The sequence below is a fragment of the Myotis nattereri genome, assembly GCF_964212035.1.
Source record: "Myotis nattereri genome assembly, chromosome: 1".
NCBI classification, from domain to species: domain Eukaryota; kingdom Metazoa; phylum Chordata; class Mammalia; order Chiroptera; family Vespertilionidae; genus Myotis; species Myotis nattereri.
This window is the reverse complement of record NC_138075.1, coordinates 220,069,672-220,095,492: the sequence shown is the minus strand read 5'-3', so window position 1 is coordinate 220,095,492 and position 25,821 is coordinate 220,069,672. Positions and strand designations below refer to the sequence as shown.

Here is a 25,821-nt window from a genome sequence, read left to right as displayed (position 1 = left end):
GTAACATGCTTAAACAACGTGTCCTCTATTTCCCTCCCCTGTAGAGCGGAGTAATGGTAGCACCAATGTCACGGGGCTGTGGAGAGCTGCCGGGGTTCTTGTCCCAGCATCAAGAAGAGTTCAGCAAATCTGGAGAAGGCTGTGCATAGATTAAATAGGAGTCCAGAGACGAAGCATAATTTTGAAAGGCATTGGGGGTCAGAGGAGCCTAGCTGAAGGAGCTAAGTTCTAAGTTCTTAGGTCTAAGGTCTCCTCATCCCAGGACCCCATGCTTTTCATTAACACAATTTGTCCTGAGGTGAGGCAGAGATATACACTTCAAAGGGTCAGGGTTTCATATACACAAGCATTGTCAGAATGGGGGAATTAGCCTATGGCTGTCCAGGTGTTTGGCCAGTAGGAGGCAATAACATGTAGATTAAGATGCCCTGAGCTTTCTGGCAGCCAAGCAATAATCCCTTTTCAGGTTTGGGGAAATGCCCTCAGCCATTCCCAGATGCAGCCCTGCTGAACATGCTGGAATTGGTTTCTGGCAGAGAGCATTCAGTGAATCCACATAAGCCAAGTGGTTAGGGCGGGGTCTGGCACAGAGGAAGTGCTCCAAGAACATCACCTGTATGTTATCCCTGGTCCTTCAGCATCAGTGCAGCTGAGGCCCACCGGCCCTCCACCAGCAGGAACAAGCTGAGAAGCTATGCAAGAGACTGGCCCTGGGATTCTGTGTCAGCTTCCCTGTCTCACTCCATTAGGTCAACCCGTTCTGCCATAATGATTCTCTGGGTTTATTATGGATTAGGGTATCCAGTGTTAACATATTTTTTCATAAAAATGCATTTTATTCTCTATTATCAATTTTTTAAATGCTATTTATTTGGAAATTGCTTAATATTTTCTAGTAAATTTGACAACATAGATAGCGCTGTTATCATCTCAACTCCTCCAATGAATTAGAGCTGAAAATAGTGGACACTATAGGCATTATAGTGGGGAAAAAGGGAGGAAGGAAGAGGGGGGAAGGAAGGAGGGGAGGTGGAAGGGAAAGAGAGAGAAAGGAAGAAGAGAGAGAGAGCCAGAGAGAGGGAGGGATGAAGGGAGGAAGAAAGTGGGAAAGCAAACAAGATAGAGAGAAGGAACCCTGTGCACTGATTCTATTCTTATTTGGATTATGGGTACTCACTCTGGTAAGGAGATAAAAATCACCATTCCCCAGACAGTTCCCAGTGAGAAGCCATGGGATACTTTGCAGACCAGTACTGTGTTCTAGGCTTCCTTTAGTTTGAGGCTCTGTGAGCATGTCTAAGTACATTTTTTAAAGATAGTGCCATCTTTTCCTAGATGACATGCAACTGTTTGACTTATTTTGGCTCAGTTGGGTTTGAAATCATTTACTTGCTTGTTCAAACAGATGTGACTGCACCCCAGGCTACATCGGCGAGCACTGTGACGTGGATTTCGACGACTGCCAGGATCACAAGTGTAAAAACGGGGCCCACTGCACGGACGCAGTGAACGGCTATACGTGCATCTGCCCCGACGGTTACAGGTGCGAAGAGAAGTTCACATCTGTGTGGAGAGTTAGGGCTCACGGGATTCCGTGCACAGTAATGGATTCCGTGCCATTCAGTAACATCTAATCAGCATGTTTCTCTTCTTTCCCTAGTGGCTTGTTCTGTGAATTTTCTCCACCCATGGTCCTCCCTCGAACCAGCCCCTGTGACAATTTTGAGTGTCAGAATGGAGCTCAGTGCATCATCAGGATAAATGAGCCCATATGCCAGTGTTTGCCTGGCTACCAGGGGGAGAAGTGTGAGAAGCTGGTTAGTGTGAATTTTGTAAACAAGGAGTCCTATCTTCAAATTCCTTCGGCCAAGGTTCGGCCTCAAACGAACATCTCACTTCAGGTAAGGTTCCCCCCACCAGCAAGAGCTGATCTCATCGAAAGCCAAATCCAGCTCTACAGCATAAACACGGTGGTGGTTTGGGAGTGATGTTATTTGTCACATAGACAGTTACAGGCCGCAGAACACAATAACAGACAGCACCCCCTGTGGGAAAGCGTCAGTCTTCTCGCCAACATTTATGTTTTTCTAAGTTAAGTGGGAACCGGGCATTTTTATTCATTACTTGTTTGAGAAAATCACACACACAGTAACAAAATATATATCTTTGTTTTGTGCTTGGGTAAAGGCTTTTTATTCATTTATCTTTATGACTGCAGTCCGGGCTCTACACTCTGCAAAATATCCAGCCAGCGTCTTACAACTTTCCAACCGGAAACCTTTGAGAATAGACATGAAATTAACAAACAGATTTATTGCTAGTCTTTCCACCAAGTCACCTTTACCTCTGAGTCAGTGATTCAGTGCCCTGTAGACAAGGTGAGAGTAGATTAGAGGTAATACCTGTAGGTGACAGGGGGCAGGTTAATTTTATCCAGTAAATAAAATATTTTATATGTTTTGAGTTCAAATGGTTTTAGCCTGTTTCCTATCGGTCCCACTCTGCATTTGGTTTACCTTGGCACCCAGGAAGGGGCGGGCCGTTCTTTAGAAGTCACGGGGAATGGGACCCCGGGAGGCAGCCAGGCCTTCTTTACGGAAAAGCCTGTCTCCCTGGCTGCCAGCAGAGCCACATTGATTGTTATGAGAAGTGCCCAGTGCTGTTTGGGCTTAGGTCCTAACTTTAACAGAACTGCTTCTTTAAAAGCCAGAAAGCAGGACAGAAAGAGAGATTTCCCTCTTCTCATGCCATCACTATAAAGAATTTGCTTCTTTATATGAAATATGAAAGTCGACCTTGCTCAGCGCAGTCGCATTTCACATATGCCATAAATACAGTCCATTACAGAAGCAGGGCGAGCAGGTGAGTGAAAAGCTGCAAGTGCAAGCACAGGCAGCGGTGTTTACTTAGGTGCCTGTTATTGTTCTTTTTCAACAGAACAGAAACACCACCATTTTTATTCCTGATTAGACGTTATCATTCTCTGCTGAGAAAATATAGTTGATAGCTAAGGAGGAAAGCTTGATTTCCATTAGATATTGTGCACTCTAATGCTGTGGAAAATATTTTCCAGCTTTAATTTCCCGAAGTGTAAATTAGGTATGTAAATTCCTTGTTTTTGCATATTTCATGGGACATGCATCTTGAAGCTTTGGCATTGCCCATATGTACAGGAAGAGTAAAAATATGTTTATGAATGTATTTTTAAAGTTCCTTAGGAATTTATTTGCAAGGAAGTAATTTAGACTAGGTCATCTTTCAAGTAATGATTTCAACGTACAGTATCGTATTTTCTCATAGCCATAAGGAAAACATAGAGCTTAGAAAAAGCCCTTCACTAAGCAGTCTTGTTTCTTTTTGATGAAATGTGTTTGGGTGACGACCCATCCTACTAACGGAAGTGTCCTCCCCCCTAGATTGCTACCGATGAAGACAGTGGGATCCTCCTGTACAAGGGGGACAAGGACCACATCGCTGTAGAGCTCTACCGGGGACGCGTGCGCGCCAGCTACGACACCGGCTCTCACCCGGCCTCTGCCATTTACAGGTGAAGATCTCTCAGTTACTGGGAAAGGTGAAAACTATTGTTTCATGAAGCACTGCTTCTCTGTTGTTTTGTAATGCGGAGGGGAGGGATCAGTTGGCTCCAGCAGACTCTGTGATGAGTGTGTTACCCATGGCATGAGTTGGATAATTGCGGGAAAGTCTTATTATAGGACTACAGGTCTCCCCCGCTACCCAAGAGTAGAACCTTCCCACAAAACCCTTTGTAAACCGAAATGGAGTAAAGCAGAAAAGCCATTATCTTAGGACATATCTGCTAAAGGACGCACAAAATACACAGATGTAGAGCACAGATATTCTCACAGGCAGTTCAAAGCTAGGGTGGCGGGATGCTGAGATTCTGGGTATGGGTCCTGGGAAGGAGCTTGAGGCTACCACAGTTGCTGCTCCGGGCGCCTCACTGTCTCTACAGAGGCTCACTGAAAAACAAACGCTACTAGTACTTCCCTTTCTAAAAGAAAAGCTAAAGTGTCTTATCTTCCCATTCCTTCAGTCAGATTCCTTTCTTTTGGTTAGGAAAGCAGGTGCTAATGTAGTGTCTCTCTTAAAGTAAAGTGAAAGTAAAGTGAGCTTTTGAAAAGTGGGGAACACCTGTATTTACAAAGCTTGATAGGGGTAGTATTTTGCCCTGGGGCTAGAAAGGAGGGCTGCTGCTCCCACCCATCTGCTTATAGGAGTGAGAGGAGGAAGAGGCTATGGAAATACAGGACCAGAAAAGGAATGTGGAGAGGATTGCAGGGCAGGAGCTCTGACCTTCAATGAAGTGAGCCCCCAGGGAAGGAACCAGGGTTTTAAATACACAACCTCACTCTCCTACCTCCCAACAATCTCCTGCCTGGTGCTTCCCTGTGGCCAAATCAGATGCCAGAAAACAATGAACCCACTAGTCCCAGTAATGTAAGTCACACTGGAGCTTTCAGAGCCCATAAAGATCTGTGGAGCATAGCTCTAGAGAAACAACTGCAGTAGAAACTCAGCACAGTGAGAAATATAAAGTTACTATTCATGCAACACATGTTTATTGAGCACCTACTGTGTGCTAGGCCCTGTTCCAAACTTTCAGGAACAAAACTCCTGCCCTTAGAGAGCTTTCATGTAATAAACCAATGGTTGCATAGAATATGTCATAGATAATTTTATCATTCATTTTGGAAGTCTTTTTTAAAATAATATAATGATATTGATGATACATTGGTGACGTGAAAGGGAAGGTATTTATGAGGCAGAAGACTAACCTTCAGAGTCCCTCTGTCCAGTTTCAACACTAACTCTGGCATCCTGCAGAAAAGTTACCTAGTAAATTTCTTCACTTGTAGAAACAGAGTAGTCACACATTTAGAGCAGGGTCATAACGCTATATGCAGTCTGTTTTCCTGGGCAGGTAATTTAAATGAACAAAACAGACCAATTGAAAGAAAAGAATATATTCTCATTCTGTTATATATATATATATATATATATATATATATATATATATATATATATATTGATTTCAGAGAGAAAAGGAGAGGGAGAAAGAGATAGAAATGTCAATGATGAGCGATAATCATTGATCGGTTGCCTTCTGCACGCCCCCTACTGGGGATCGAGCCCACAACCCAACATATGCCCTGACCAGGAACTGAACCATGACCACAGGGTTCATAGGTCCATGATTAACCACTGAGCCATGCCCTGGGCATCATTTTGTTTCTCTTGAAGAGATCTAATGTTTAAGAGACCTATTCCTTTATTACAAACAGCCTTGATGTTGGCAATGCAATAGGAGTGGTTGTGACTGGGGTGAACCAAAAGCAAATCTTTGTCCACACAGGACTAGGCTACATCTCCTCAGTTCTCCCTGAATCTGCCACGTTTGCTACAACTCCAGCTTTTCCAACTAAAGGCAGAAATATGAAGTTTTTTAACCATAAAGTTTTCCCTCCTTTAAATATTGATTCAGATTATTTTAAAATACCCTTTGTGGTGAACACAGTGCATCTGTAGGCCAAACAAGCTTGACAACTAATATGTGGGCATTGATTGGGACTAAGTAGAGATACTGGCCTGTATGTTGTTTGTGTTATTCATATATATATATATATATATATATATATATATATATATAATCAATGTGTTTCAAAAGCCTTCATATCCTATTTAATCCTCCATAACAGTTCCAGGAAAGTCAATGCCAATTGTAGCCATGAATGGAATCCTTTTGGTGGTGAGCTAACCCATTTGGGAATATTTACATCATGGAAACAAACACATAATTATTGGTTTCCAAGTGAAATGAGATCGTTTCTTCATCTCCAAATGGTAATGAATTAGTGCCAACACTGAAGGTATTGATAGACCTTAAATCATATAGCCTCAATTTGATTCAGCCCATAAAAAGATTGCAGAATATTGATTTTGTGGTTCATTTTTGGGATTGATGTTTTTGTTTTATTCTATGCAGTGAAACAGTAGAATACTTTCAGAAACCATAATAAAGGCTCTTGAGATTAGCTTATTAAAGCTAGTTCTCACAAAAATATGTATATTTAAAGCATTTCTAGATAAGTTGTAGAAACCAGGATAAGTTATATCCAAATGAGGAATTACTATAAAGAGCTTATTTTGAGTTTATGTTCATTACCATTTTTGCCTAACAAGCAATAGAGTACACCCTGTGGCATTTATAAATACCATTAATACCATGTGACTCATTTTACAATATGAATCAGAAGTCTAGGAAAAGCATCGTTTTTAACTAATGCTTGCTCTTCAGTTTATGGCACAACACTCAAGAAAAGTTATTACATTTTTTAAGGAAAAGAAACAACAATTACCTGAAATTCAAATAGAGAGATGATAGTCTGACTGAATTGATTAATATGTATTACATGTAAACTAGAGGCCCTGTGCATAAAATTCGTGCACAGGTAGGTCCCTAGGCCTCGCCAGCGATCAGGGCCAATCGGGGTCTTCCGCTGCCGGCCGGGGCCTTCCTTCTGGCTGCCAGCTGGGGCCTTCCTTCCCCAGTTCCTGGCTGCCGGCCGGGGCCTTCCTTTGTTCCGTGCCACCCGCTGGTGGTCAGCGCATGTTATAGCAAGCGATCATACTCCCAGTTTCCCGGTCGAACTCCCGAGGGGACACTTTGCATATCAGCCATATATATATATATAGAGAGAGAGAGAGAGAGAGAGAGGGAGAGCGCCTAGTGGCCCAGTGCATAAAATTCGGGGGGGCTGTCCCTCAGCCCAACCTGCACCCTCTCCAATCTGGGACCCCCCTCAGGGGATGTCCGACTGCCGGTTTAGGCCCAATCCCTGCCGGCCCAATCGCCCACATCCCTCTCACAATTCAGGACCACTGGCTTCTAACTGCTTGCCTTCCTGCCTGCCTGATTGCCCCTAACTGCTTCTGCTTGCCATCCTGATCGCCCCCTAACCACTCTCCTGCCGGCCTGATTGCCCCCAACTGCCCTCCCCTGCTGGCCTGATCACCCACAACTGCCCTCCCCTGCCACGACCCGCCTCCTCCATGCAAGGTAGCAGAGACGCCAGGACCGGCCTCCTCCGCGCCGAGCAGAGCTGCAGGACCCCCAGGCCTCACTGTGTGGAGCGGCTGCCAGGCCCCACCTCCTCTGTGCACGTGGCCATCTTGTGGCAGCCATCTTGTGGTGGCGTCATGCACGAGGGCCACCTAGGCTTTTATTAGTATAGATATAATATGCATATATCAATTTTCCAATTTTTAATAGAAATTTGGTTTTGTATAATAGAGACCACAGGGAACAATTAAATTATTTTAACACCCTAGTATTTGACAGGTAAGAATCATAGTGCCTAAGATGTGTGTTCAGATCTAGACTTGGCCAATTACTAGGATATAAACTCAGGCAAGGTACATAATTTTATGTACCTCAGAACTCATTTCTGTAAATAATGTAGCATCTTCCCTGTAAGGTTTTTCTGAATATTGAATTGTAAACTCAGCACTGTCCTCACTCCCCATTTTCATTGTTTTCATTCTCATCTACCTAGTAGCAATACAGGAAAATTTTCCTGATAGCTCTTTCTGGGGTATAGCAGAGGAGTTAAAAGTGTACCCTCAATCCTTATACATTAACACTAGAAGTATAGCTTGTTTACAGTTTCTATGGAGAGCATTTTGAAAATATCTATCAAAATTACAACTATATTTACTCTCTAACCTATAAAATCCCACTTCTGGAAATTGTTCCTACGAATATAGCTGAAGACATAGAAATAACATGTGTGTTGGGTAATTTGCTGTGGCATTGGCTATAAAGACAAAGATTAGGAAGCAACCTAGTTTTTATCTAAGTAAACTATGTACAGTACATTCACAAAATAGAATGCACTGTTGAAAAGGAAGGGAGGGAGGGAGGGAGGGAATGAGGAGGTTCTCTATGCATTACATTGGAAGGTTTCCAAGGTCTATTGCTCAGTTCAAAGCAGATAAAAAAAATAAGGCAGAAACAGTGTCAAACATGGGTGAATTTTTGCATTTCTATCTCCATGTATTTGCATAGACAAACTAGGGAAGAGAGGAAGCAGTTGGTTGGAAGCAAGACTTGTATGTGAAATACCATTCAATATCATTTGGGTTTTTGAACTATTTGAATGTTTGCTCAAACTGAAAATTGAAGTAATCAAAAGGAGCAGGTGCTCTAAAGACAGTGTGACTTAATTCCAGTCCCAGCTCTGCTGTCTGTTACCTGTGTATCTTGAGCATATGGCTTAAGCACTCTTGGTCTCACCTGGTAAATGGTGATAACCTATCAGAGTTCTGTCTTTGTGGGACTGTGGTAAGAATTTTATGATTTGATACATGTAAAATATTTAGAACAATGCATGCCAAATAGTAAAAATGATAGCTATTGGGATTATAATTTCAGAGTATCCAAAACTGGGTTCATTTCCTTTGCTTCACCCAAACCTGGGTCCCTGTCATGATCCTAACTTCACTGAGAGGCAGTACAAGCTTCCCGGGCATATATATATAGATGTAGTGGAGTTACTATTAATCTTTTTTTTTTCCTTCCTTTACCTTCAACTTGAAATTGGTCTCAAGTCTTAATTCTGCTCCTACTAATTTCTGGCATTTATCCAAATATTTCTGACCTTGCTCAGACAACTAGGATGTGAACTTTGATGAAAGGTATTCGTTCCCCATCTTTATAGCAAAACCCAGCAACAACCCTGTTGCTTAATACATATTTTGTTGAGTTAAGTTAAATTTTCAAAATTGAATGTGTTTCCGTGTTAGCTGACATTAGAAAGGTACACTGCCTGCTGTTTTAATGAGAGGTATTTTTATGTATTCTTACCTTAGAGGATTTGTTCCGTTTAAGTTCAGTTTAACTGTGTAGTTTTATGTTGTAAAAGATGACTATGGTAAACTTTTCTTCAAATCGTGCGTTATTTAATGTGCTGTTGGAACGTCGCACAAAGGAATGATTTTGTGCAACAGGTGCATCTTTGCAGTTGCGTGGTTTCTTTTCAATGTTGATGGAAATGGATTTTATTTTAGTAAAATGAAATCTGACAAAATTAGGGGAACATAACCACATGTTAAGTTATTGTTTCTGTAGAGTAATTTTTGCTTTAAAAAGTTTCATTTTAGATGTCAGTTACTGTCTCAAATGAATCTGTATGAGAACTATTATCTCACAGAATTGGGTCTAGGGGGAATAGTTAACATTGCTTTAAGTGTGATTCAGAAAACCCAAGATATAGTGATTATTTCTTTCCCATTAGGACTAAAGTGGCATGCATGTTACATCATTTTATTTCCTTTTCTTTTGTTGTTAATCCTCACTGGAGGATTTTTTTTCCCCATTGATTTTAGAGAGAGTAGAAGGGAGGGGAAGAGGAGAGAGAAACAATGATACGAAAGAGCCACATAAATTGATTGCCTCCCACATTTGTCCCAGCCAGGGTGGGGATCCTGCAACCCAGGTACATGTCCTTGACTTGTATCAGACCCACAATCCTTTGGTTCATGGGCCAACACTCTAACCACTGAGAAACACCAGCCAGGGCTCATTTTATTTTTTACATCTGATTTCAAAAGGTCATGGTTTCTTGTAGACACACTTACTGCTAACAGGGCCAGACATGCAGGCAGTGGTGTAGAGCAATTGTTTTCAAACAGTGTGCATCAGAATCACCTGAAAAGTATGTTAAAATGCATATTCCTGGGCTCCACCTCTAGCTCCTGACTCACATCTCAGATATGTTCCCCAGTTTTCGTTTCTCTAAGTTCCCAAGTGATACTCTCATCCAGGGACCATGATTTCAGAACCAATTTTATAAAAGCTCTGAATGTGCATCTCTTCTCATATCTGAGTTCCATGACATCATGCTTGATGTTGGCCTTGAAATCAGCCATGTGGAGAGTATTTCCACCACAGAAATCCCTAAACATCCAGGTTCTTTTTCTTGTTTCAGAGAGCTAGTCATAGGGGATATAGCTCAGTGGTAGAGCATTTGACTGCAGAGAGCTAGTCATTGACATTCGCCAACATTAGATCCCTGCTGTCTAAGGGATCCAATCAGCAGAGATGACATGAACTGCCTAACGAGTGAATGAATGTAGAATATCACAGCCTAATTTTTAAACTGCTTAGAGAATAGCATCAAAAGGGACTTGGCAATAGTGCCATGAATGAATAAGTGAATGAACAAATTAGTAAATGAATGAATTAGTGAATGAATGAATGAATGACAGCCTAAACTTAAAACTACCATCAGCAGTAATCCCTTGGACAGAAACAGAGTAATTCATTTTTCTCTCAAGCAGGCTGATAATTTATTGCCTTTCACAGTGACTGTTGTCATCTCGATAGAAACTTTAAACATTTTAATAAAAATGGCATGCCTTGTTTTTTATTTTTTTTTTATTTTTTATTTTTTTTATTTTTTTACAACTGCACACTTAGCATATTAGGCTTTTATTATATAGGATAATAACAACACTTTAGTGAGACTTACTGCCAGGCATTAAGTACTTTATATTAACTCAGCTAACCCTTACAACAACCCCATAGACTAGTTACTACTATTATCTCCTGTTTTTCAGATGAAGAAACTGATTAATTAGAGAGGTTAAGAGACTTGCCCAGGCTTAGCGACTGTGTTATGTGCCTGTCCCAGACACATGTGGCATGCCTTGTTTTTTAGATTCAAATTAATGTCATTTCCCAAACCAGACAGCGTCTTTGAAAACATGGTCAACTTTTTAAAATCTAGGAAATCAAATAAATAGCTCACAGAAGCACAGGATTGTACCATGCATTCATTGGCTTCAGTAGTTAAGGAACGCATACACCTTTAGGGGAATTTCCCCTCCTGCTCTTAGGCTTGGTTCAGTGCACAGCCTCTGAGTTAGGCTACTTAATGGCTTGGCTTAAAAAAATGTAATAATAATATAATAATAATAATAATAATAATAATAATAATAATAAATTGGTTCTCATTGGAGAAACAGAATCAATATGGTCTTCTCATTTCCAAGATAAAACTCAGCCCTTCTCGATGTAACACAGGGGAAGACACCACTTTTTACCAACTTTATAACTTTGAACAGGTTACTGCACCTCTGTGTACTTACATTTTCTCATCTGAGCAATTGGAATTAGATCTGTTTTTCATGTGTGATTGGGAGAATTGTAAGTAATGAGTGCAAAGCTCCTAGTGTAGTGATAGGCACATAGTAGGTGCATAATGATTGTGGTTTATGGATGCTCTTCATGCTCAGTATCCAGATGCTAAAGAATAAATACCCAAGTGCAAATGTTATTGTCTTACATGGGGCTCTGACTGAAGGCAGAATTCACTTTCTATTTTAGTGCATTTTAATTAGATAATTTGCCTCTGAAGTACTGGGTAAAATATAGCTTTACTTGATAAACTCATTATTTTATAAAATGTCCCTGTGAAAACTCTTATGCATATACATAAATACCTTTGATCCCCTTTGGCCCGGACATTCCTTTTGATTTAAACAGATAGGCAGGGAAATTTTTATTACCCTCCCACCATACAGTTGAAGTATCTTCAGCCAAGAGATATCAAAATGAGGTGACCAGTTGAATTTGTCTGTTTTTTTATCCCTATTTAATTGCACAGAATGTGCCAACAGATACTTTAAATTTTTAAAGCAAAAAGCTGGACCTTGCATAAGCCAATGAACTATTTATCTTTATTCAGTTACTGAAATAACTCAAGATTTATGGTGGAGATAGAAATATGAAAGTCACTACATAAATTATGTACTACATAAATTAGAAAAATCTGAGACAGGTTAGAACCTCTCTTCTCTTAAGCCCCAAGTTCTTAAACTCTTTTTCTGTAGCAGACCACAAGACACAGTTGAGTAACTGCTTTGTTTTCATACATCCATTTAGGAATTCAAAAATAGAAAACGTCAGGTAACAGATGAGTATAGCAAAACGGAATTACATAATAATGGTAATAAATGCAATTTATGTTCCCAGTGGAAAGGCTCGATGTTAAGTGGTTCACTTGTGACTTCTGTGAGTCATCAGATATATAGTTCCTGAGGGGGCAGTGAGAGATTTTATCAATACTTGTCAGAACGCAGAGGGACCTGTGCATTGCAAGTGGGTAGGTAGACGATGACTGTGATAGATGGTAAAATCGATGATGGCTGTTTTATTGTGTAACAACTGCAGTGTCGGACACTGCCTTATTTTAAAAGGGCATTCCTGGTCCTTCCCCAGTTTATGGTATGCTTTACAGGACAGCGTGAAACACCAGTTTAGAATACTCTTAGCTCTCACATATCCCCCCCAGACCCCCATCCCCACAATGCCACCTTAGAAAACAAAGAATTTAAAAATATTAGGATATACTAGTATTCCCAGAAGTGGGATCGCTGAGCAAAATGAATTGACCAACAAAATAAGACCCAAAGAATGGAGGCATAGAACAGACTGACATACCTCAATGTGCGGTTGTGGGGACAAGAAGAGATAAACCAACGAACTTATATACTAATAGGCATAGCCCATGGACACGGGCAATAGGGTAGTGAAGATCTGGGGCTGTTAGGGGCTGGGAGGAGGGAGGGAAGGAAGAAAGAGGGGGGGATATCTATAATACTATCAACAATAAACATATATTAACATAAAAATATTAAATTCACAACGCACATCTGTTAAAAGGCCAGAGTGTGGCCTTCATCGGAAAAGAAATGGAATTCAGCTCAGTGATAATTTTTGCCAAGTTCTAGAATGATCAGCTTTGACACAAAGCTTTCGGGAGGAGAGAAACATAGTCAGTCTGAATTTTATAATTGGAAAAATTGAATCCAAATCCAGGTTTCATGTCTATACACTTCAGATGCCTTCTCATAGCCTTCAGACTCTCATGATAAGATTATGGCATATTTTTTTTACAATTCTTGATTTTTAGTAAATGTACAAATTGTGCAACCATCATATGAGGTCGTTTTCCATAGAACTTTATTCCTGGGCTATTTGGGAAAGAAATCATCTATACACGCTGATTATAGTACTAGGTACTCTAGGTGTGTTGGCTTTTCTTTGTAAAAGTGACGCATAATAATTAGAAGCACACACTCTATAACCCGGCAACCTGGCTTCAAATTCGTTTGGCCACGGGCTGTGCCACCTTGAATACCCTAGGTGCCCAAGCCTTAGAGTTGTTATGAGTATCAAATGAGTCAATACATGTAAAGTTCTTAGGGCAGAACCTGGCTCATAGTATGTGCTATATATTCCTTTGGTCTTATTAATCACATTTCCCTGATGAGGAAGATAAAGCAGAGGAAAACTACCTGTGTCACCAACCCAGTGTCACAAATCTAATGAGACCTAGGACAAGCTGAACAAGGTTTATCTCCCGGCATTGTCCTTCAGGATATAGCCCCTGAAAAATCAGATATTTTAAATAAAGTGCATTGTTTAGATGTCCTTCCTGAAGATTGCTTGAAGTCTCTAGACTATGTGTAACTATAATCGCATTAGTATTACTAAAAAATTATATATGTTGTGCCTAATACAACTCCCTCACATTTTACTTACGTAACAAATATTTATTGAGCATCTACTATATACCAGACACTGTACTGGATACATTAAAGAGTAAATAAATAAGGAATACATGGCTCCTGCTTTAAGATTGCATACTCAGTTGCATTGTAGCAAACACCACCATTGACGATGACAAGCCTGGATTGATTGTCTAAAACCCATGTGACCCAGAACCCATTCCCCAGTACATAGGGCTTATTTTTACAATAATTAAGGTCAGTGTTCATAGAACATTGATAGAAAACCATTTTGAGAGTTGCACATGATCACAAAGGAAAAAGTGATTGACCACTACTTTCTCTATGTATATCTTTATTTTAATGTTTTACTTAAAACTTTTAGTAACTTGAACAAGATATGCCCCCAAACAAGCTACTGTGTTTTTGCCAGTCTTTTAATCTTAAAATTATTATTAAAAATGAAACTGAACTAGTTTCTTTCTGAAGAAAACTCTGACATAGCATGGTATTATTTATATACTGATACTAGAGGCCCAGTGCATGAAATTTGTGCAAGGGCGGTGGGGGGGGCGGGGTGTCCCTCAACCTGGCCTGCACCTTCTCCAATCTGGGACCCCTCAGGGGATGTCCAACTGCCGCTTTAGGTCAGATCCCTTAGGCAGTCAGACATCCCTCTTACAATCTGGGACCACTGGCTCCTAACCGCTCACCTGCCTGCCTGCCTGATTGCCCCTAACCACTCCTGCCTGCCAGCCTGATCGCCCCCTAACTGCTACCCTGCTGTCCTGATTGCCCCCAACTGCCCTCCCCTGCTGGCCAGGTTGCCCCCAACTGCCCTGTCCTACTGGCCTGGTCACCCCCAACTGCCCTCCCCTGCTGGCCTGGTCACCCCAATAGCCCTCCCCTGTTGGCCTGGTCACCCCCAACAGCCCTCCTTTGCCAGCCTGATCTCACCCCCAAATGCCCTCCCCTGCTGGCCTGGTCACCCCCAACTGCCCTCTCCTGCCGGCCTGATCGCCTCTAACCCCCTGTGAGCTTGATCTCGCCCCTAACTGCTCTGCCCTGCCAGCCTGATCTCACCCCTAACTGCCTCTGCCTCGGCCCCCACCACCATGGCTTTGTCCAGAAGAAAGTTGGACATCTGGAAGATGGCCAGCTGACCTGGTCTAACTAGCATATTACCCTTTTATTAGTCTAGACCAGGGGTCCTCAAACTACGGCCCGCAGGCCACATGCAAATACAAATAGTGTATTTGTTCCCATTTTGTTTTTTTACTTCAAAATAAGATATGTGCAGTGTGCATAGGAATTTGTTCATATTTTTTTTAAAAAAAACTATAGTCTGGCCCTCCAATGAACTAGCCCCCTGTTTAAAAAGTTTGAGGACCCCTGGTCTAGACGATACTAATATCTAACATTTAACTTTGTTCTTTCCATATGCTGGATGCTTTGCTCTGCATTAAAAAAAAATCATTCTCTATAGACCTCCCATTAATTATAAGAGGGATAAATATTTACTAACTTTTACTGAAGAGAAAACTGAAATTTATTGGCAATTAAGTAACTTATCTAAAGTCAAAAATTTAATAAATTCAAGACCTGGATTTAAATCCAGGTTTACCTGACATCAAAATCTGTATGCTTAAACACTAGTTGATATTTCTACTCAGCATATCCCCTTAGAAAACCGTCATATTTAAGACCACTAAGAGTTTCAATGCAAATTTATTTAGAAAACAATGTCCTTGTATAGCATTTTTAAATGTTGATTTTAGTGGGATAATAAATGTGTAGAAGGCAAAAATATTGATTTTTATATCTAACATTTTTGAAAGATGACATTTGAGACAGGTTATCAAAGATCCCTGTACACAGGGGCTCCTTTAACCACTTAAAATAGAGAACTTCAGGTGTTTTCACAGTTCTGCAAAATGCTTTATATTGTTGTCAAATCACAAAATCTATTTTATGCAGGAAAAAAAAAAGGAAAAGATTAGACTTCTGTGGTGAGAAGCATTGAGCAGAAATGTCAATACATTCTTCTGTTATTTCCCAGGCTTGACCTGTTAGCAAATCTAAATATCAGCTCCTGGGAATTTAAGGAAACACCTTGTGTAGAGAATATTCGGTATTCACAATCTCTCTAACATATGCTCTGATATTTCCATTTTTGAGCCTTTTAAAAAAAGTCTTTGCAGTCAAAACACTATTATATTAGTTCTGTAATATTCGCTATTTACTTTTGGGCCCAATTCGCATTATGCCCTCTTTTGCATCTATACTGAAAGGTGAGTATCTTCCCAACATGCACTGTGCCTTGATCCTGTTTTCTTCGTGGGTCCTGTTCTCATCTTTGCTGACTGCAGGACTCCTGTGAGATGTACAGCCCCACTTCACAGCCACACAGCACCTACGTACTGATCGCACCCAAGTTCATCCTATCCCCAATCCTCACGGTTCATTGACCTCAGTTTTTAACCATTTTGGGACTTTTCGTAAGCCCCCTCAAACTTGTTGGAATAATTGCTGGACCCAGCCCTACAAAGTTATAGAAGAGAAACTGAAGAACCACTGTCAGCACTGGACTTCTAGATACGACTATGTCACGCTTTCTGTTTAATCTGCATTCCCTCCTCTTCACTAAACGTAGATTTCTTCCAGGAGTATCATTTGATGGGTGGCCTTCTGAAAACTGCAAAGAAAGTAAGAGTATATCATCAATTAACACATTTTAAAAAGTGCAGCCCAGTCAATGTGGCTCAGTGGTTGAATATTGATCTGTGAACCAAGAGGTCACTGGTTCAATTCCTAGTCAGGGCACATGCCCAGGTTGTGGGCTTAATCCCCAGTAGGGGGCGTGCAGGAGGCTGCTGATCAATGATTCTCATCATTGATGTTTCTCTCTCTCTATCCCTCTCACTTCCCCTCTCTCTAACGATCAATATAAACACTTTTTAAAGTACAGTGATCCTACCACCTTGGTTCTTCCTGTATTCATGTGTATGTTTGATTCTAATGTCTTATGTGCAGATTGAAGAGAGCAGAGGCAATTATCTCCTAACATTAGCGTATGTAGGAGGTATCTGACGCAGGTGTAGGTTCCTTGTCTTGTAAATGGAACGTTTGTGGCATTTTAAAGCAAATACATCAAGTGTCTTTTTAATTTCTATATATTAGGAGAAAATGATGGGATAATGATAAAATGTACTCATTTCCACTTCTCCCAATGGAAGAACAAGCTTCTATCTTGGCTAGGAATAGAAATTTTATCACCTTGAACATATATTTTATTTTTAAATCAACCAATGTTTTTTATCTTTATTCATGTTAGATAGGAGTATGTTCTCCCACGAAGTGCTTATTGGATTTGTATTGTAACTTCTTTTCTTTAATATGAAGAACATGGAGGCACCATCTAAGTTTTGTTCTTGTTTGTTTGTGTGTAGCGTGGAGACGATCAATGATGGAAACTTTCACATTGTGGAGCTACTTGCCCTGGACCAGAGTCTCTCCCTCTCCGTGGATGGAGGGAGCCCCAAAATCATCACCAACTTGTCAAAGCAGTCCACTCTGAATTTTGACTCCCCACTCTATGTAGGAGGTAAGCACTCTTCCAAATCCAGTGGGTTCTGATGTGTGATTGTCATCAAAGCCTGATTCTGAAGTTGTTGGCGCCTGGTCCCCTGGTCATTGATCAGTACTGCTCCGTCCCTGAAAGACAGCAAGGATAGAAAAGAAAGAGCCCAAATAAGCTGTTAAGGAACCATTTGTAATCCCAGCTCTGGTTTTAACTAAATGGGTCATTGGGTGGAGAAGAACATTGGTATTTCTCTGTGTCTATCACATGCTAGGTGATTTACACATTATAGAAATTCATCTTATTACTTAATCTGGTCTATGGAAAAAGGAAGTGGTGAGAGGACAAATCAGACAATGAAAAAAATGACAAAACAGGTTTGATGCACAGTGTGGAGTGCATGACCTCACCCCAGCTCCCTTGAGGAGGTGAACATTTTACCATGCTGGAATGTCTGGGCCACCAGTGGCTAACTCATCAGATGACAGGGTAATTACTAATGAAATTGAATGAATGAATGAATGAACAAATAAATGAATGAGTTAAATGTACAAATTGCATTGGGATAATGAAAAGTATTTTTGTTTAGCTGTTAACCTTAATGTGGGTGAACAAGAGAGAGGGTTGGGAAGGCAGATGATTTGGGCTTTGAGTGACAAAGACTCTGGACTTTATTTTAAGCAAGAAGAAGTCAGATGAGTAAATAGGTGAGGAAGGAAGTATCAGCAAAATTCTGAAGGAGCCCAGAGGAGAGGATCCACAAAAGAGAGTGCTTCCACTCTTGCCTCTATCTGGAGGAGCCAATATAAATTGAAGACATAGAATTTCAAATTTCAGGCAAAGGAGCGTGTGATGTTGAACTGAATGGAGTCACATTGGGTTGAGTGAGGTGGCTTGACTGATAAAATTACTTTACAGATAAGTAAGCTAAGCTTTTCAACAGGTCAATGTAACTGATTTCTCCACCATGACAGGTAATTTCACGAAGTTCGCCTCATTCCCTTCAAAATAGTAGTACCGTTGGCTGGTGCACAATGTCCTCAACCCCTCAAACCCTTCCTGGAAAGCTTTGTTTGGAATTGTGCTGAACGTCCAGAACACTTTTGTTTTTAATAATTTCTGCAATAGAAAATCTTAGCACTTAGATAGAAAGTTAAAAGTCTTTGGTTCCATTCTGTAAATATTTATTGAGCATCTCCCATGTTCTGAAAACTAAGTTATTACATTTGTCAGAGATCTGGAGTTGAGAAAGAATCTCTTCTGTGCCCACAGGCGTGGGGAAGGCAGGCACATTTTCAAATAATCAAATGTCTCACCTGTTAAGTCTGCGCAGCAAGTTGACTGATGTAGTTGCTTCATAGGAATCACAACTATGAGGTTCATTAAAAGACAGAGCCTTCCCTTTGGCCTGGACTACAGTTAACAGCTGTTGCCTTGGGATGGACAAGGCAAGTCACAGAGGTACCTGAGATGGGAGAGAAATCATATTTACTAAGCACATGCTATGTGCCCAACACAATGCTTCTTTGACAGTCTTATTCCTCAGAGACTTTGGGGAGTGCAAGGGTAATTCAGATGAAAGAAACACAAGGCGATGGTAAAACCACAGCCTTGAATGCTCCATGGCCAAGCCAGGAGGACCAGGTTAGCCAAGGAGAGCCAGGGTAAACAAGCTGTCCTCTCTCTCCCGGTTTGAAAATAGGGACACACTCAAAGGTGACACCATGCCTTGGGCCCTGTGCAGGAACACTGTCTATCAAAAGGGGGAGGCAGCTTTACCTTCCCTTGGGTCATCAGTTACCCATGATATAGACCTTGCTCAATACAAAACAGTGTAATCTTTACGCTTTTCTGTATAATAATCAATCAGAACATGTAGCATTGTTTGATGGGATCAAAAAACAATAGTCAAGACCTGCACGTAAAGACCCCTCCGTGTGTCACAATCTCCTAATGCCACAGAGGACGTCAGCTTTGGCACTTGATCCCTTTTGTTGTCATTTTAAAACATGTAGAGTTTATTAAGGCTAAAACCGTCTACTAAGTTATCGGTTGACTGATAAATTGATTGACCTCCAGCTATAGCCCATGGCATGGAAGAAAGGCTAAAACAACACAGGGATCTACTTCTGCTTATCATTTAGGACCTAGTTCCCTAATCAGAACTGTGGCAGGTATGCGAACGGTTGACTCAGAATACTTCTTCATTGTATCATGTCCTATTGAAAGTAAATACATGTGTGATGGATCAGCATTTACAATTTACCCTGATCAAAGCTGGACTTTTTACCATTGTTAGCTTTGGGAATAAAAGGAACACACTTCCTAATTGTCCCTGCTGAGGGACATCACCAGTCAGTAATTTAACCTTGACACATGCACAAATGGACATTAAAATCCACATACATGTGATGGACAGATAAAAGTAAATTAAAAGAACTTACCCCAGAGCAAGGAATTTCCTGTCATGGTCCTCTCTGGGAAATGGCAGGCTTCATCCTTCTGACCTGGCTCTACACTGCAGCCCAGTCTCCAAGGCCAGATGGACATCGACTAAAAGCCTGAACTCATGGAACTTCAAGCCAAGTGCATAGTTTAGTACCCATCAAAGTGTGATGGGGAAGCACCTGCATCAGAATCACCTGAGTTGCAGGTTAACATTTAAATCCCTGCATGACGCACCTTCCTGCTGAGTCAGAATCCCAGGGAGGGGAGAGAAAGGGGTTGGGGCCCCGCCTTCCGGGCTTGCGCTTCTGGTGGTTCTTATGTATGACCAGCTTGGAAACAACTGTTTTAGTCCATCCATTCATGTTGTAGATGAGAAAACCAAGCCCTAGACCAGCCCAAGTGCACCCAGAACCACCAATAGAGACTTCGACCTGTCTGACTCCGGCTCCTTTGAATGGGAAAGATGATGATGCCATGAGGCAGGGCCCAGGGAGTACTCAGGTTCTTGGTCATTATAACCATTGAACTCCCTAGAAAGTGAGAGCCAGGGCTTTCCCCTCTTGAACCCTCCAGCCAGAAGTTCAGAGTCCAGGCACAAGGAGGACATGAACAGCCAGCAGGAAATCAGCTTCTCTGCAAGCCTCCACCATCCTCCCCTTCTCCCACCGTGACCTGGACAGTTGCCTCCTGTGGGATCTCATCCAGGAGCTATTTCTGGGTCTGGCTTAGGCCGTGGAAAGATTCCTCAGTGTTGCCAAATGTGGGTTACTCCATGACTATCACTAGTGGAATGAATATATACAGAGATTGCTAATTCTGTGTTTGGAGGAATTTCTTTTGTATTTCTGATGTCTTGGAATAGGATGGTTTCCCTCTCAATTAGCAAGAAAAACAATGATGTGAATGAGGTGCTGTCCTGACAGGAAGCATGGCGAGTGTCTGAGGCCCTGGCATCCACGGCTGTGCTCCGGATGTTACCAGCGGTGACCTGGATTAGTTGCTAGCTTAGAATTTGGCAGGACCAGGGTCACAGTCACTGTGAACCCCCAGCTCTCACCCTCTGAATCCGGATGGACTGAACTGTGATGAGAGATTGCAGAGGTTCATCTCATGGCCTGACTCTAACTCAGTCCTGCTGGGTGACATTGAATAGACCCTTGGGCCTTGGGCCTGTTGTCTTTAAGAGGCAGGATTAGTCAGAGATTACTAACCTTGCTTTGTGGAACTCCAGGCTTCCAGGGGGTGTGTCCAGGTAGAGGGGTTGAATGTGGAGACGGGAGAGAGTACTACCCCCACCCCCTTCCCAATCCTGCCTTTTGGGAACAGTAGCTCAGCCTTTAGGTTTTATATATGTATGCCTTCATGTCAGGTTTGGTTTGAAACAAATATTAAAAATTGAAGATTGACCATCAATGAACTAGGTCCTTTCTCTAGTTGTACATTAAAATTGCCCAGAGTATTTTCTTTAAAAAGAGAAGCAGAGAACACACATCTCGCCCAGCTGGTATGGCTCAGTGGTTGAGTTGTAAACCTATGAACCAGGAGGTCATGGTTCGATTCCCAGTCAGGGTACATGCCCGGGTTGCAGGCTCCATCCCCAGTGTGGGGCATGCAGGAGGCAGCTGATCAGTGATTTTCTCTCATCGTTGATGTTTCTATCTTTCTCCCTCTCTCTTCCTCTCTGAAATAAATAAAAATATATTTTTTAAAAAAGAAAAAAGAAACACACATCTCTTCTCCCTCCCCACCCTGCCCTGAAAATCAGATCAAGGAGGTCTGGGCTGAGGTCCCAAGCAACAGTATTTCTTCAAAGAGCCCATGGGATTCCCTAGTGCTTCCAGGTTGAGACCACAGGACCAGATGCTCATGCCATCAGTCTCTCCGATAGGCATGTCCCACATACTGCCACCCTGCGGGAGAGCTAAGAGCATCTGGGTGGTCAGTGGCTGAGGAGTCCCCAAAGAGCCTGACCTCTGACTCGCTGTCCCTCTCCAGGCATGCCCGGGAAAAACAACAATGTGGCTGCCGCCCTGCGCCAGGCCCCCGGGCAGAATGGCACCAGTTTCCACGGCTGCATCCGCAACCTCTACATCAACAGCGAGCTGCAGGACTTCCGCAAGGTGCCCATGCAGACCGGCATTCTGCCCGGCTGTGAGCCGTGCCACAAGAAGGTGTGTGTCCACGGCACATGCCAGGCCAGCAGCCAGTCCGGCTTCACCTGCGAGTGTGAGGAAGGATGGACCGGGCCTCTCTGTGACCAGAGGACCAATGACCCCTGTCTTGGAAATAAGTAAGTTCGGGCTACTTGTTAGTGAAGCATGCATATGGCAATCCTCAAAGCAAACCCTAGGAAAGGGAGGGGAGGAGGAAGGGAGAGAGGGAGGGAGGGAGTCAGCCCCTTAAACTCTCTCCTTCGTATTTCCTCCATCCTCCTCCTCTCTGCTCATGCATCGTCATTCCTGCCTTCCTCCTCTCTGCAGATGTGTGCATGGCACCTGCCTGCCCATCAACGCCTTCTCCTATAGTTGTAAGTGCCTGGAGGGCCACGGGGGCGTCCTGTGTGACGAAGAGGAGGACCTGTTTAACCCCTGCCAGGCCATCAGGTGTAAGCACGGGAAATGCAGGCTGTCAGGCCTGGGGCAGCCCTACTGCGAGTGCAGCAGCGGATATACCGGGGACAGCTGTGACCGAGGTAAGGCAACCAGCTGGGCACCTCCGCGTCTTAGAAAAGCAAGAGGGCCTTGTCTTTGAAAAGAGAGAGAAAGGGAGACAATGGGAGTGAGCCAGAGACGGGGGAGTGAGAGCAGGAAGGCCAGGACTTGTAGTTGCTGCTGATGATTGATTTCCCAGTGTCATGAAGGCAGCAGACGGGAGCTGTCCTAACCTGCCGCGTCAAGATTGTACCCACCTCGGCTGTTTGCTCCCACGCTGATCTGCTGTGAAAACCCTCCCTTCTGCCTTCTGTAGCAGCCCACCTAACTGGATTCCTTTCTTACCTTTATCTGATGTTCTCACCCAAATATATTACCAGTTTGTCTCCTGGCACAAAGAGGGAGCTAATAAAGAGGCTCTAGCTTGAGGATAAAACCACCTCTGACATTAGAATCAGAATGGTTTATCCCAGCGTATTATGCAGGTGCGAGGGATGGGGCGGGTCTGAGGTGCTGGCCCGCCTCTCTCCTCCCTCGTGTCTGTGGGACCAGCTCGCCCTGGCCTCCAGCTGGCCCAGATGCTGCTGAGTGTATCACAGGGACCAGACGAGGGGAACGTGCCCACGGAAGCTCTGAGCAGATGGCTCTTTTTGAACTCATTCTTACCGGGGTAATTTATGAAGTCCGTGGAATGTTCCTTGTATCAAGTAACAGACTGAATGATGTTAAACCCCAGGTCTAATAAATTAAACCGCATACTCTCGGAAACGTCTCCCTGCGGTAAACAGATCCAGCTGCTGGGAGTGTAAAAACAGAAGAGGCACATTTTTGCCATAAAAAAAAAAAGGGGGGGGTTAGGGACCCAATTTTCTTGTCAGTCCAGTGGCCATAGTAGTTACAGCTCACACTGATAATATTCACTGAAAATAAAGGCCCCAAAGAAGCATTTTTTTCTAAGAACAGCAGGCCAAGCCACCAGTCCCTATATGCCCTATAACTGACAATAGCAGGAAGGGACAGGAAGGAGAGGCGCCCCCTGCTGGCTCCAGGGCGGACGCGCACTCCCTCTGCATGACTCACAGCTTGTGCCCTGTGTTCTTCCCTAGAAGTCTCCTGCCAAGGGGAGCGGATCAGAGATTATTACCAGAAACAGCAGGGCTACGCCGCCTGCCAGACAACCAAGAAGGTGTCCCGGCTGGAGTGCAGAGGCGGGTGCGCGGGGGGCCAGTGCTGCGGGCCCCTGCGGAGCAAGCGGCGGAAATACTCCTTCGAATGCACGGACGGGTCGTCCTTCGTGGAGGAGGTCGAGAAGGTGGTCAAGTGCGGCTGCAGCAGGTGCGCCTCCTAACCGCCTCCCGGGGCTGCTGTCTTGGCAGATGCTGTCTCCTGCTTGGCCACGCTGGACTCGCGAATGCTTCCTAGTGGAAATATTTGAAATATATTGTAAGATACAGAACAGACTTATTTTTATTATGAGAATAAAGACCTTTTTTTTTCTGCATTTGGAAGAAAAAAAAATAGAAATGCGTGAACCACAGCTTCCCCGACGCCGGAGAAGTGGGAAGGGAGGTCACCCGGAGGCATTGGAATAGCGATGGGGACCAAGCACATACCCAGGGAGCCAACCGCGGGCCTGAGCTTGAACTTGGCCCGAGCACAGGCCCGTGAGCCCGCCTCTGAGTCACTGCGGCCCACGGGGACCAAGCACATGTGTGAGTGCGGATGCGAGGCGGAGGGATGGAGCCCAGGAGTCGCAGATAGGACGCCTGGATGAGAAATATTTTGTGCAAAATATAGAGGCCCCGGGAGACCTGGGTCCCACTCGTGGGAGACAGGATGGGGGTGCTAACATGTTATCGTGTTTTTATACAGGTCAGCATGCTAGCACAAGAAGCACACAAAAGTGTTTATCGACCATTTTCCAGTATTAATTTTTTTTTGTAATATAAACGACAAAGGAGATGATAAAGAACCAATAGATTATTGATAAATAAATTAGTAATATGATTTTTTTTGTTTCTATGAGTTCTAAACAGCCCTATACAGTATTCCGTTTTCATGAGAAATATTTATTGTATCAAAGTACATTGTGCTTAACATGTTAGGCCATCCTTTTGCTGTTTCTTGATGCTTTAATATATATTAATTTATAATTGTCCTGATATTTTTGTACATTTTTTTCAAACTTAAAAATCAGGATCTTTTTGGCAATAGTACTAACATGGGGTGATATCCGGGGATAAAGATGTGTTGGTCTGTTGTTTACTTGGACATCTGACCACTGGTGTCACTGACCTACTGGCCTCACTCAGGACGCCTGCAGAGCCCTGTAAAGTCTATGAGTGAGGCAGTCCTTGTACAGAAAGGGGCCGCTGCAACTGTCCTCACAAAACAGAGAAGACATGTAGCAATTGACACTAGGAAGTAGATCTGTTACAAATTAATACGTCCTTGATCCTTTTGGCCCTCTGGGGGAGTGGAGTGGCAAAAGAAAAGGCTGTAATGACAAGAACTGTGATTTTTTTTCCCCCAAAAAAACAATAAAGCTCCTTTATGACCCTAATGTTCCCATGTTAACATGTTTGCTGCTAAATTATAATGTAGAATTGAGAGTGATTTATAGTGAACTGTGCTCTTCCCTCCTCAGAATCCCAGGGTACCCTGTAAAGATGCAGATGTTTCTTTCCAAAAGCTCTTTTCACAAAGACAATTAGATGTACATGTATCATTCAGATGTGCTCTGTCTTTCTCCAGACTAATATCAGTGACACTACTGATGTTTGTAAATTAAACAGATATTTACTGCATTAACAGCTTGGTGAATTTCTTAGAAATTGCACAGTGTTTAGAGTCCCGGCCCTAAGAATCCCTTAGTCATAGTGATTCAGTAAGAACAGAGAAGAGAACCTGTATTTTCTGTTGTCAGAAGTTGGCTTGCAGTTAGCATAGTGTCAAGTCTGGGGACTTGGGAATGACCACATGGAAGAGAGGAGTAGAAGGACACATTCTATGCTAGCAGGAAAAGTGCCTATTCCATTCATTTCTCCCCCAAACAGTATAAGGTGTAACCTAAGTAAAGCACAAATGGTATTTTTTATTTTATTCTTTTTTCCTCAATTGGAACCAGATGGAAAACAATGAAACCAGGACTCCCTTTCTTCCAGGGCACTCTCAGGAGGAGTTAGTAATGGCAAGGCCCGTCCAGAACAGGGAAATAGCATCATCCTAAGAGGCTTTCTTGATTTTCCAGTAAAAATATCATGATCACACACAGTCTCTCACAGACACAAATTGTTCAAACATGTATCCATTCTTGTTTTAAATGTCTACATTTTAATGATAGAAATACATAGTGATAGTAAAACATTTTTTTAATTTCCATCAATTGCTCTTTTTTTTTCCCCCAAGAGTTGTGTATCATTCATTAAGCAAAGAGCATATAGGATAATGATATGGTTTAGATTTGTGTTCATAGGTATAGGCTATCTTAATAGCTACTGTTTTTTATATGCCAGGCACTATACCAAGGGCTTTCTCTGAGATACC

The 25,821-nt window shown here is 42.6% G+C and overlaps 1 protein-coding gene across 3 annotated transcripts in view; it reads left to right on the top strand.

Annotated features, from left to right (window-relative positions):
* The window catches only part of SLIT2 (slit guidance ligand 2), a 358,036-nt gene extending 332,953 nt beyond the window's left edge, over window positions 1–25,083 (top strand). For all 3 annotated transcript variants that reach the window (XM_081083273.1, XM_081083272.1, XM_081083271.1), the window contains 7 exons: window positions 1,406–1,543; window positions 1,661–1,901; window positions 3,417–3,547; window positions 17,046–17,200; window positions 21,620–21,914; window positions 22,105–22,316; window positions 23,382–25,083. In XM_081083273.1, coding sequence (XP_080939399.1) covers window positions 1,406–1,543; window positions 1,661–1,901; window positions 3,417–3,547; window positions 17,046–17,200; window positions 21,620–21,914; window positions 22,105–22,316; window positions 23,382–23,623 — 1,414 coding nt within the window. In that variant the 3' untranslated portion in view covers window positions 23,624–25,083. The remainder of the gene's footprint in view (window positions 1–1,405; window positions 1,544–1,660; window positions 1,902–3,416; window positions 3,548–17,045; window positions 17,201–21,619; window positions 21,915–22,104; window positions 22,317–23,381) is intronic.
* The last annotated feature ends 738 nt before the right edge of the window (window positions 25,084–25,821 follow it).